The sequence below is a fragment of the Orycteropus afer genome, unplaced genomic scaffold (assembly GCF_000298275.1).
Source record: "Orycteropus afer afer isolate SDZICR_OR568_19922 unplaced genomic scaffold, OryAfe1.0 scaffold00085, whole genome shotgun sequence".
NCBI classification, from domain to species: Eukaryota; Metazoa; Chordata; class Mammalia; order Tubulidentata; family Orycteropodidae; genus Orycteropus; species Orycteropus afer.
Window position 1 is genome coordinate 8006537 of NW_006921672.1, and position 12395 is coordinate 8018931.

Consider the following 12395-nt stretch of genomic DNA (forward strand, 5'->3'; position numbering starts at 1 on the left):
ACTAATAGAAACTACAGAGCATCTTTGAAATGTGGGTCTTTTCAGTCGTTATTTCCTTGATTTGCAATGAAATTGATAGAGAAGAAAGACTCTTAACTCTCTTTATCTGCTTATAGAGTCAAAAAATTGATCTTCTGGCAGATTTCAACCTTTTATAACAGTCATTTTTTATTTTTTAATTTTTGAATGTTTTTATTTTTATTGTGATTTGGGTAAAAGTTTACATAGCAAATTGGTTTTTCATTCAACAATTCACGTACACTTTTTGATTGGTAACATTCTTTGTAGTCCTCACAACGTAACAGCACTCTTTCCACTTCCTCCCTGTGTTTACCATTTCTGTTGCTTCTAAGGATACAGGATTTAGGATTATATCCTCCTAGGGATATAGGAATATTCCTTCCTGCCTTCTGAGCTTTATCTCTGGGCAAATGTTGCCCTTTTGATTTCATATGGTTGATTGTTCTAAGGCATGCATACTTCCCTGGTGTTATTGTTCACCTTATAGGCCTGTCTAATGTTTGGCTGAAAGTTGAGCCATGGGCATTAGTTCATTCCAGGCCTGACAGGTGTCTAAAGGCCATGTTCTCAGGGGTTATACCATCTGTTTTCACTCCAGTAAATCTTTTCTTTTATAAAACTCAGACATTGCATTTTGAGGCTAATTTATAATATAGTATGCATATAGTATATAATATATTGTACAGATGCAGCCCAGTATACTATAAAAGTTTGTCGAGACACCCTTTCAATAGACTAAAGGGATTTCTCTCCTGACTTTCCTATTTTATTTTTGCTAGATGCATCCTTGGGGAATTGTTCACAAAGAAGCCTATTTTTCAAGCCAATCTGGAACTGGCTCAGCTAGAACTGATCAGGTACAGCTGTGCTTATGCTCTGGGTGCCCAGGTGTGATAGGTAATCTCTTCCTCTAATTTCTAACACTTTTTTTTTTACTCATTCTGCTAAAAGATTTTATGCTCCATATGTCCAAGTAAGTTTCTCTTCTTTTCAGGATTTCCATATACTTTGAACAGGCTATATATATAAAGGAATTATATTCCATAGAATTTTTCTGTCTTACTTTGCATATGTTTATTAGTTCATATGAAAGCATTCTATTTTCAGGAGTGTGGTTCCATCTTAGGTTAAATTAAGATAAGTTTATTCAGCAAACATGTATTAAGCCTGCTATGTAAAGGATTCCTTTTTCTGTTAAACTTAGGATTCAGAGATGAATAAGATAGGTCCCTGCTTTCAAAAAGCTTAGAATTCAGTAAGAGATACACCATGTAAACAGATAATTATAAAATAGAACCTATAATAGAGGATTTGGGCAAAGGATCTAGGATTGGGATGAAACTTAAGTTGGGTTTGGGTTTTTTGTTTGTTTCTTTTATTCTTCTATTAAGAATAAAGGGAAGGCTACAACAGGATTAAAGAAAAAACTCACTGCTATCGAGTTGATTTGACTCTTAGCTAGGGTATCTCTATGGAAGTAGGTTGCCCAGTCTTCCTTCTGAGGAGTGGCTGGTGGGTTTGAACCGCCAACCTTCTGGTTAGCAGTCAAATAAATGCCTTAGGTACTATGCCACCAGAGCTCCTTACAACAGATAGTGTAGACATTTTTTAAAGATGATATGTAACTTACTGGTTGTTATGCAGTAAAGTTGGGAGCTCTGGTAGCGTAGTGCCTAAGGCACTTGACTGCTAACCAGAAGGCTGGTGGTTCATACCCATCAGCCACTCCTCAGAAGGAAGATGAAGCAATCTACTTCTGTAGTGATACTGCCTCAGAAACCCAAGGAGGGTTTGCTGTGAGTCAGGTCTGACTTGATGGCACATAACAACAACATGCAGTAAACTCAGTTATCTATCAAGATTCCAGTCTTCCGCTGTCTTCTCCCTATTATCCCTGTAGGGGTTTTGTAGGACCAACTCAGCCTTTATAGCTCTTATATAAATTAGCACTAACAGAACAGAACAAAATTAGTAGTGAAAGCATTCTCGGGATTGAAAATAGTTTTATAAAATCAGATGTGTGGATCATTTTGTATTTTTGTGGTAGTATATTTTCTTCACTATCCTGTAACCAGTTCCTTCTGTCCTTAAGCAGTGAGGTCATATTTTACTTTTCTGCATATAAGAAGCCAAGATTCTCAGACCTTAGAAGTAATCATTTCTGCTTCTAGAACCTCCAAAATTCACTATGCTGACTCACTGACTTCCTTGCTCTTGCTTTTTACTTTGTTTTCAGTCGACTCTGTGGTAGCCCTTGTCCAGCTGTGTGGCCTGATGTTATCAAGCTCCCCTATTTCAACACCATGAAACCAAAGAAGCAATATAGAAGGCGACTACGAGAAGAATTTTCTTTGTGAGTTTGGCAAAAAAAAAAAAGTCCATCTGGTTTATGTATCTAACTGGTGTTAGAACTTGACTTTTTCCTGACTGAATCATTTAGTGTTGTCCCTATTTATTACGGAAACACACTGTAGGAAAATATATTTTTTAACAGGATATGAGTTTCATTATAGCTTTTTCTTATAATTTTTTCTTCTGAAAGTTTTAGATGATAGAAAATCATTTGGTTTTGAACAGTGTATGAGTTTTCTCAGTCTTTTTGCTCTTTTCAAGACAAAAAGGTAATGGACCTGCTAGGTTCATTTTTGCTACCTGTATTGTATCATTTCCTAAATCCTATATTGGAGCCAATCTGCTTCCTTGCATTAGCCTACTCTTAATTCCCTTTCCACAGTTTTACATGAAACTGGATATTCATAGAACTATTGACATAAGGTACAAGTTTGAAGACTATGAGGTTATTTGTGAACTTGTCCTTTCTCTGTTCCTTTCCACAGCATTCCTACAGCAGCACTTGATTTATTGGACCACATGCTGACACTAGATCCTAGCAAGCGTTGCACAGCTGAGCAGACCCTACAGAGTGACTTCCTTAAAGATGTTGAGCTCAGCAAAATGGCTCCTCCAGAGTAAGTTCTGGTGACCATGAAGTAACCTTAAAACTCCGCTAGACCTCAGGAGACAAAAACTGAATATAATAGGTTTTTTAAAGGAACCACAAATGGCCAAGTCAATCTCAGATGAAAAGTTGTCATTGAGCATTATAGTTGATAGGGAGATTTGGCTTATTGTTTTGTTCTTTTTGTTTAGCAAGGAATAGATTTAGCTATGACATTTATTCTAATTCGATTCAAGCTATCTCCTTCTGTTCCTGTAGTCCCAGTATATTGCCTGTATAACCTCTTTGAAAGTATTCCTTCTAGTTTTTCCTTAACTAGAGCAAAAAAAAGGGGGGAAACCTGCCTGACTCCTCTTATGTCTTTGTGACCAATACACCCCGTACTTGTAAGGACGGTCTTAGTTTTAAATAGTTTTCATAATTGTCAGATCACGTGTCGTAAATTTTGATGTAGACAATATGGTATTTGAATCTGTCTGTCATCAAGATCTTAGGACTTTCCTGAATTCTAAGGGTTGCCAGAGATTCTATACTTTTATTCCACATTCTGGCATATAAAAAGTCTGCAAGATTTTGCGTTTTAATCAGTGACAGTGTTACAGCTTTATGTCAGATTTTTCAGGGCATTTATCTTTAGAAATACTCTGTGACTTTAAGAAATCAATAAAATGTTTGTACATCAGTAGTTAGTAACTATGAACTGCTCCAGAGAAATGTCCAGATTAATTTTATTGCAGTAGAATTTTGATACATTGCCTGTGGCTTGAAATATATCAGTTTTGTTTTGAAGTTTGGCAACTCCTGATATAGAAAGATTTTGACAGTTCTATTGAAGTATGATTTGACCTACTTGGACTGTTTGCATTATTGAGTAGAAAGAAGTAAGAACCAGTTTTTAGTCCTCACAGGCTAAATAATACAAATTGATTTTATATAGAGGTGGCTTAATCATGATATACTTATGTGGATCTAAGATTTAAATCACTACCATTATTCTTAGACTTTTTGTAGATATTAATAGGCCAGTCATCTTTTTCCTCCTATTTATTCCCAATTGAAACTTGACCAATACCGTTCTCAGTTACTCTTGTAAAACCAAGCAAGGACAGTTGTATGATTTAAATATTTGACTGAAATGTGGAAGTTTTTTATAGCAAGTGTATCTCTAGTATTAGCAAGATTTTCATTTTTCCCTGTAATCTTGGACTTTCATTTCCTCGTATTGCCATCTGCCATGATTCCTTTTATATTGCTACTGTCTATTTACTAACTTCTCTGATTTTTTTAATCTTTTTTTTTTTTTCATTTCCCCCTGTTCTTTGCCTTACCCAGTTGAATCCCCTTTTTTCCCCCATTCACTCACCCCATTCATTCAACCACATTCTCATATACATTTCCCCTTTGCTTTGTCTTTTTCCAGCCTCCCCCACTGGCAGGATTGCCATGAGTTGTGGAGCAAGAAGAGGCGACGGCAGCGACAAAGTGGTGTTATAGTGGAAGAGCCACCTCCATCCAAAGCCTCTCGAAAAGAAACTACCTCAGGGACGAGTGCTGAGCCTGTGAAGACCAGCAGCCCAGCACCACAACCTCAGCCTGGTCCTGGCAAGGTGGAGCCTGGGGCTGGGGATGCAGTAGGTCAGTGCTGGGATGGGCCGTTGTGCTTTTTTAAGCACGTTTTGGCAGGTTTTAAAGGTCAATGCAAGGAGAGAGAGAGAATATGATGTGTATGTTTTTAGTTTTTATCTAGTGAATCATTAGTAAAGAGGTCAGTGTCCTCATTATGGGGAGAAGAGAGGTAAACTAAGTTTCATGCATACAGTCCTGCTTCTTATGAGGTATAAATCAGTGAATTAGATAAGCCAAACTTACAGTTAGTTCACCCATGTCCCTCTCACACACATAATTTGGAACCTGTTTATGTCACTTAGATTTGATACAGAACCTTCTCAGAATCTAATCACAGTAAGTCACAATTTCTAAATGTAGTTAGTTTCATAGACTTCTCTTTGATTTGTATACATTCATAGTGTTTGATAATGAATTAAGTAACAGAATAATTCTCCTGTGGAATGGTTTTTCTGAGCTATAGATAATTCTTTTTCTTGGCTCACTTTCCCTACCCTACCTACAATAGTGGTTTTCAATCCTGTATATTAGAATCATCTAGGAAGCTTTAAAAATCAATAGTCACCTCCCAACAATTGCCACATCCTTAGGGGTGGGACCTCAGGCATCTGAATTTTTCAATCTCTCCTGGAATTTCTGATGTACAGTAAGAGTTGAAAATCACTGATTTGAAGAATATAAATAAAATGAAACTACTTTACATACAGTGCAGAGATGTTTTAGTTCCTTGGTTTTTAAACTAAAGTATGAAGAAATAATAACCTATGTCATGACAAACTGAGGCATGACAAAGTAGACATTCAAAATGAACTTCATTCTTTGGTTGTTAAAAGTTGTTTTTGCCAGTTGAGAAGGCAGAGGCCCTTGCCCTGCTTCATACTCTTATGTTAGCTTCACTGTCTCTTCACAGGCCTTGGTGACATCACACAGCAGTTGAATCAAAGTGAATTGGCAGTGTTACTGAATCTGCTACAGAGCCAAACTGACCTTAGCATCCCTCAAATGGCACAGCTGCTTAACATCCACTCTAACCCAGAGATGCAGCAGCAGCTGGAGGCCCTGAACCAATCCATCAGTGTCCTGACAGAAGCCACTTCCCAGCAGCAGGACTCAGAGCCCGTGGCCCCAGAGGAGTCTTTGAAGGAGGCACCTCCTGCCCCAGTAGTCCAGCCTTCAGGAGAACAGACTACCCCTGAAGTCTCAAGCACACCAGCTGACACACAGAATATGTTGGCAGTTCTCTTGAGCCAGCTGATGAAAACCCAGGAGCCAGCAGGCAGCCTGGAGGAAAACAACGGTGACAAGAACAGTGGGCTACAGGGGCCCCGAAGAACTCTCACAATGCCACAGGAGGAGGCAGCAGGTAAACAGACCGGTCATGAATCTCATTGAGCTCAGGTGCTGTTGATCCTCTTAAAAATCTCTTTAACATTTTCTTTTTCACATCAATGGCTTCAGTTTCAGTTTTCCTGTAACCTAGTCTGTGGGAGAACCTAGCACCAATGATGTATTTCCTCTTTTACTAATTATCACAGTTTCTCAAAGAACCTTATATATATTCTGATTGTTTTTCTACTTCTTAGGAGGTAGGTAAATAAAACCCTTGTGTTCTAGCCAAGGAAACCACAACCATAATTAATGATGCATCTTGAAGCACTGTATATGTGGTGGCCAACTAGTACTAGCACTTGAAAACCTGCTTCCAAACAAACCATTATCAGATTGTACTTCTTCACATCTAGTGTAGTGGATACTGGATACCAGAGTTTTACCTGGAAGTCAAAGAAACCCTAATAAAATACCATTCTTAATTTCTTGGAGAATATTTCTAAATAGATAATTAACATCATATATTTTCTTTCCAAAAAATAGTAGTATATAAAAATGATGTCTTTAAATCTTGTTCCTGAAAGAGACAATTGAATGGATCCTAGATTAGGAAATTAACATTATATAAAGAAAAAATAGTCTGAAAAAAAGGAATATGTTATGCTTTGATCTCACATGACCACAGCATGCAGTTTATTTGAAGGAAAAGAAGTCTAAATAATCAATTCTGATCCACAGTCTATTTGCAAATGTTTACTTATCTGAAAGTGTTTTCAACTCCTTGGAAATTTTCACTGTCCATGAAGACCCCGTGAATTGGGGAATGAGAAGAGACACAAGGGCTGACAAGATACGCTAACCTTCAACTTTAGGGTCCTGCATTCACATTTCATATGGGATGGTGCAGAAAGAATATGCATTATTTCTACTGGTAAAGGGTCAGACACATAAGCTGTTTTTCCAATGCACAGCTTTTTAAAATTAGAAGAAAGCAAATAAAATTAACTCCTTTATTTTACAGGTAGGGAAACTACAGTTCAGGCTGTTTAAATATGATCCCACTGCTGATTATTAGCAGAGGCAGAACTAGAACTTGTGTACTCATGTTTCTTAATTCACTTTGCTACTCTGTCATGCTGATTCCAGTTGTTTTTAATAAATTCCAAAACATGGAATAACAGATAAAGCTAATGTAGAGTAGTTTCCTCTGTTATTCTGTTTCTCCCACACCTTGCTCCCCCCCCCAAAAAAAAAAAAAAAAAATCAGTCCTAATCAAAATATCTGGAAGAAGTGGTTCAAATGAAGTATCATAGTCATTGAAAGAAATTCACCCAATAATTGCGCCAACAAGCTATTAGCTAAATGGTGAAATTGAACTAAAATTAAGGTCTGGCCTGTGGCCTAAAATGGTTAGATTTATTTTTCAAAGGAGTGTATAAAGATGGCACTCTAATTGTTGTCACCACTGGATTATCCAGTTGGTGTCTCTGCTGTGTCTTCCCTGCTGCCTCTTTAGGGGCCATTTCCCTGTTCATAACACTTCCACCAGAGGGCAGACTGGATAAGTCAGAAAAGGTGAAATCCTGTTAATTTGGCTACTGTCTAGCTACTCTGTACTTGTCAAAGGTACATGGTGATGGTTGCTATCCAGTGAATCAAATGAAGTTTTTAAGTTATTTGTACATTTCATTGAAACCTCCCTCCATTCGTACACATTATTAAGGATTCAATGTTGTTAACACCTTAAATCTTATAACAGTATGATTTGTAAAAATGTGATCCTTATTTTTAATTTCTTTAAGAAGTTTTGTTAGCCTTTAATGTTCTTTACAATCCATCTGCTTTGCTACTGTGGAATAGTGTTTCATCTTATATATGTGAAAGAACTTGAAAAGGTGATTTGAGCTAAACTTGGTTCTATTGAAACATGATTAGAGTTATTTACATAAAAGTCAAAATTTAAATATGAAAAGTGGTATAGCTGGAAGAATATAAGTTTAGATTTTCCCACTTTTGTAGTTTTGCATTTGTTAAGTTGTTTGCCCTCGGTACTAGAAAAAAACTTACGTTTTAAAAATATTTTTCTTAATAGTACTGTGATGTTCTTAGATACATAGTGTTGACAGCAAAAGGTTTTGAAATCTATAGGTGTTTTTGTAGCACAGTTAGCTCTTCTTTTTCAAGATGATTACTTTCTAAGTTATAAATCATCTTTCAGCAAATTGTTTTTGTCCTTTTTTGTCTTCTGACACATACGCAACAATACAGTCAGTCAACAAGTAACTTAGATGAGTATTGTATATAGGGTGATCAGCTGGTTCTGGGATTTCCCAGATTTAAAACGTCAAATCCACAACCTGGGAACCCCCCAAGTCCTAGGCAGACTGGGGTGGTTGTTTACCCTGCCTGTATATTGCATATAGCACCTGACCTCACTCTTACAATGTACAGCCTTATAATTTTGTAGTGTTTTCAGAGTGCTTTCATCTGCATGCTGAGGGAATGCATACTTTGTCTTTGCAAAATACAATTAAGGTAAATCTATCAATATCTAATTATAACTAGAAACTGTTTTTGGCTTGTCTGGATAATAAGTTTACACCAGTACTTCAGATAATGAAGAATTGACATATGGACATTTTTTAAAATATGCTTTCATAGGGAACAGAAAAATTGGTCATTTGGAAGATTTCCTAAAACACTGAATATTTTCTTCAGCGGGGTAACTCACAGTTCTCTAAAGGCACTGTTTTTGTATGTCCTTCAGTCACCATGGTTTTGTATGTCCTCAAACTCATGCCATTTTACATCTCTCCTCTCCTGCCTTGGTAGGAGTTCATTATCAATTGCTGTGTTAGGCAACTTTAACCAGCAGTGGAAAACAAAAATCTAGGGAGTGATTCAAGAAAGACAGAGATCTTTGGAAAGACAGAGTGTGGTATTAGTTCAATATGTTTCTAACTACCCAGTTCTTGTTGTTCTTTCCAAGATAAGCGGGTTTTTATCAAAAGTCCATTCTTCATGACATTAAGTGCTATAGTGATTTTTTTCATAGCATGGAAAAATGCAGGAGGTGGGAAAACAAAATAGAAAATTACTTTAGTTTTCATTATTACTGGAACATAGGAATCTGAATGACAATATGGTGGTTAACATCCCTTTCTTCAGAATGTAATTTTGGGGGAAGGGGACTTAAGTTTTAAGGAGCAAGTGTATATTTATCCATGATAGTAATGGAAGGTTTTTACTTTATTTCATCTCTCTTGTATATTATTTAAGTTCTATTTCAGGTTAACTTTATACCATTAAACTTTCTGTAAAATGTGTTAGCTAAATTTATGCAAGGTCTCTTGTTGTATAGCAAAATTATGTCCTAGAAATGTGACCACAGCATATGTATTGTTCCTTCTCATCTTCCTTCTTTCTACTTTATTTTTATTAATGTTTTTATCCAACAGCAAAAAGGGGTAAGGGATGAGGGATTGCTACACATTAGAACAGTTTCTTAAAGAAGGTTGGAGGAAATCTCAGACAAAAATCAAAACAATAATTTGAAGCACAATGGTCTTTTCACACGAGCTGTTAGATCCAGAATGCAACTGACTGATTTTTAATCACTTGATTTTAATTTATAAATTGCAGATTTCCTGGTCCCAAGATTTTATTCTTTATATTTGGTTACTTGTATTGATATTTGTTTGTGTTGGGCAGTGTGTGTGTGTGTTTGTGTTTATAATCACATGTGATTTTTAAGATGGTGTTTAAAAGAAGTAACCCTTCCACAGCATGTCCTCCTCACATTCTTCCACCAGAGAAGAGGCCCCCTGAGCCCCCTGGACCTCCACCGCCGCCACCTCCACCCCCTCTGGTTGAAGGCGATCTTTCCAGCGCCCCCCAGGAGTTGAACCCAGCCGTGACAGCCGCCTTGCTGCAACTCTTATCCCAGCCTGAAGCAGAGCCTCCTGGCCAACTGCCACATGAGCACCAGGCCTTGAGACCAATGGAGTACTCCACCCGACCCCATCCAAACAGGACTTATGGAAACACTGATGGGCCTGAAACAGGGTTCAGTGCCACTGACACTGATGAACGCAACTCTGGTCCAACGTTGACAGAATCCCTGGCCCAGACCCTGGTGAAGAACAGGACCTTCTCAGGCTCTGTGAGCCACATTGGGGAGTCCAGCAGTTACCAGGGCACAGGGTCAGTACAGTTCCCAGGGGACCAGGACCTTCGCTTTGCCAGGGTCCCCATAGCATTACACTCAGTGGTCGGGCAACCATTCCTGAAGGCTGAGGGAAGCAGCAACTCTGTGGTGCATGCAGAGACCAAATTGCAAAACTATGGGGAGCTGGGTCCAGGAACCACTGGGGCCAGCAGCTCAGGAGCAGGCCTTAACTGGGGGGCCCCAGCCCAGGCTTCTGCCTATGGAAAACCCTATCGGGGGCCTGCAAGAGTCCCACCAAGAGGGGGAAGAGGGAGAGGAGTTCCTTACTAACCCAGAGACTTCAGTGTCCTGAAAGACTCCTTCCCTATCCATCCTTCCATTCTGTCCTCTGAACTTTTAATGAAATCATTTGCCAGAGCAAGGTAATTATCTGCATTTGGCTACCGCAAAGCTGTCCATTGTATTCCTTGCTCACTTGCTACTAGCAGGCGACTTACAGAATAATGAAGTCGGCACCAGTTCCCCCAGGATGAGATATAGCCAGAACATTTACTTCAGCTCTACCCAGTAGATATAAGTAGAGAATATGGACAGGGTCATTAAATTGAAAAGTAAATGTTTATTCATTGCCTGCATTTCTTGAGCAGAAGAGAAAGAGAACAGTTTCAGTTTGGAGATGTGACGATCAAGAGAGTCTCTCTTTAGGTTTTTAAAGTTGGGTTTTTGTTTTTATTTTTGTTTTGGATGGTTTATTTCTTTTGAATTTCAATTTAGTTTTTGTCTCTTCTTTAAAGAGAATAGTGTTCACACAGTTTGAGCTGCTCTTAGGCTTTTGCTCTAAGGGAAGCAGAGTGACCTAGCTGATTTAAATAAATGTTTCCTTCCTCTCTACCATCACACATTTTTGCTTTTATGCAAACTCTGTTTTGTTGCTGGTTTTTTACTCCCATTGAGCATCTTAAACATACTTTTTTGCCTATATAAATTATCCTTGAAGTTTGCTCACTTTGACAAAAGGCATGTTCCCTCTCCCTGCACATAAAGCAGGTTGTAGAAAGGGGTATTCTTGGGCAAGTAGATAGGTTTTACCCCATCTCTCTCTTTTTTGCCTCATCTTTGTAGAATTTCTTTCTATTTTTTGAGGCATTTGTTTGGCAAAAAATAATTAGTGAGATGCCCAAGAACCTGGGATTATTCATTACCTTTTTTGAAATAAAGGAAAGGAAATTCAAATTCCTACATTGTTCTCTGCAACTCTTCAATTCCAAAAGTTGTTTTTTTGTTTTGTTTTGTTTAAAAAAAAAAAAAAACATGTTCTGATGGGGAAATTGATTTGTAAATGCAAACAGCCTAGGACATTGCTGCTGAGCTGAGATTAGAGATGATGCCTCCATACCTACAGGGCTAGTAAGAGCAGTTAGTATATTGTTTACACATCTATTTTTACGTAAAAACAAAAGAAAAGCTTTCAAACAGTCATTGTAATATTGTCGAAGAGAAAAAAAATACATCCTGAAGTACATGGAAATATAACTTAGGGTATTTTTCTGAAGATGTATCAATACCTGATACCTTTTTTAAAAAATAATTTTTAAAGAGCGGACCATGAGAAAGAACAGTATTGATATATACACATCCCAACATGTATATCCTGCCAGTCTTCTAAAGGATTTTTCTTCAGAGAGATTGTGGGTTTTGGTAAAAGAGGGTAAATTATTGCTTCCTGGCAAGAACTTTGCCCTGTCATAAATAGGACATGGAAAAGGGAAAGGCTGTCAGGGTGGGATAACTTGGGGGCTTCTCATTCTGGCTTCCATTTATATTGAGTAACAGCATATAAAGTGTTTTAAAAACAGATACACACTCATAAAAATTATCTGCAGACTTAGACTTTTGTGAAATGTAGATTAGCCCCCTTTTACAAGGAAAAAGCATCTTGCAGAATAGTTTGCAGCATTCAAGTGAAGTTTTGTGTTTCGATGCCAAGTTCATATATAAAAAATAAAAACTACTTATAAGAGAAAGGTGCACTAATAAAAAAAAAAAAGTTAAATGAAAGAAGAACCAACTTGAGATACTTACTGAAGACTATTTTCCCATGTTACCAAAATAGGTAGATATCTGGTGTGTGTATTTCTTTATTATTCTTCGGTTTTTGGTCTGGCCTTTCCCTCAGGGCCAGACATTGATTAGAAAGAGAACCTTCTAACAGTTTTGGCATTGATGGGTTTTTGTACTAGTATGTCCAGATTTGCTAGGCTCACTGAGATGCTATTGGTAAATTGCATTAA

The 12395-nt window shown here is 37.6% G+C and overlaps 1 protein-coding gene across 1 annotated transcript in view; it reads left to right on the plus strand.

Moving 5' to 3' along the window:
- The window catches only part of CDK12 (cyclin dependent kinase 12), a 46901-nt gene extending 36467 nt beyond the window's left edge, over positions 1-10434 (plus strand). Inside the window, exons 9-14 of the mRNA XM_007942027.2 lie at positions 801-878; positions 2258-2374; positions 2859-2990; positions 4401-4615; positions 5517-5969; positions 9749-10434. Coding sequence (XP_007940218.1) covers positions 801-878; positions 2258-2374; positions 2859-2990; positions 4401-4615; positions 5517-5969; positions 9749-10434 — 1681 coding nt within the window. The remainder of the gene's footprint in view (positions 1-800; positions 879-2257; positions 2375-2858; positions 2991-4400; positions 4616-5516; positions 5970-9748) is intronic.
- The last annotated feature ends 1961 nt before the right edge of the window (positions 10435-12395 follow it).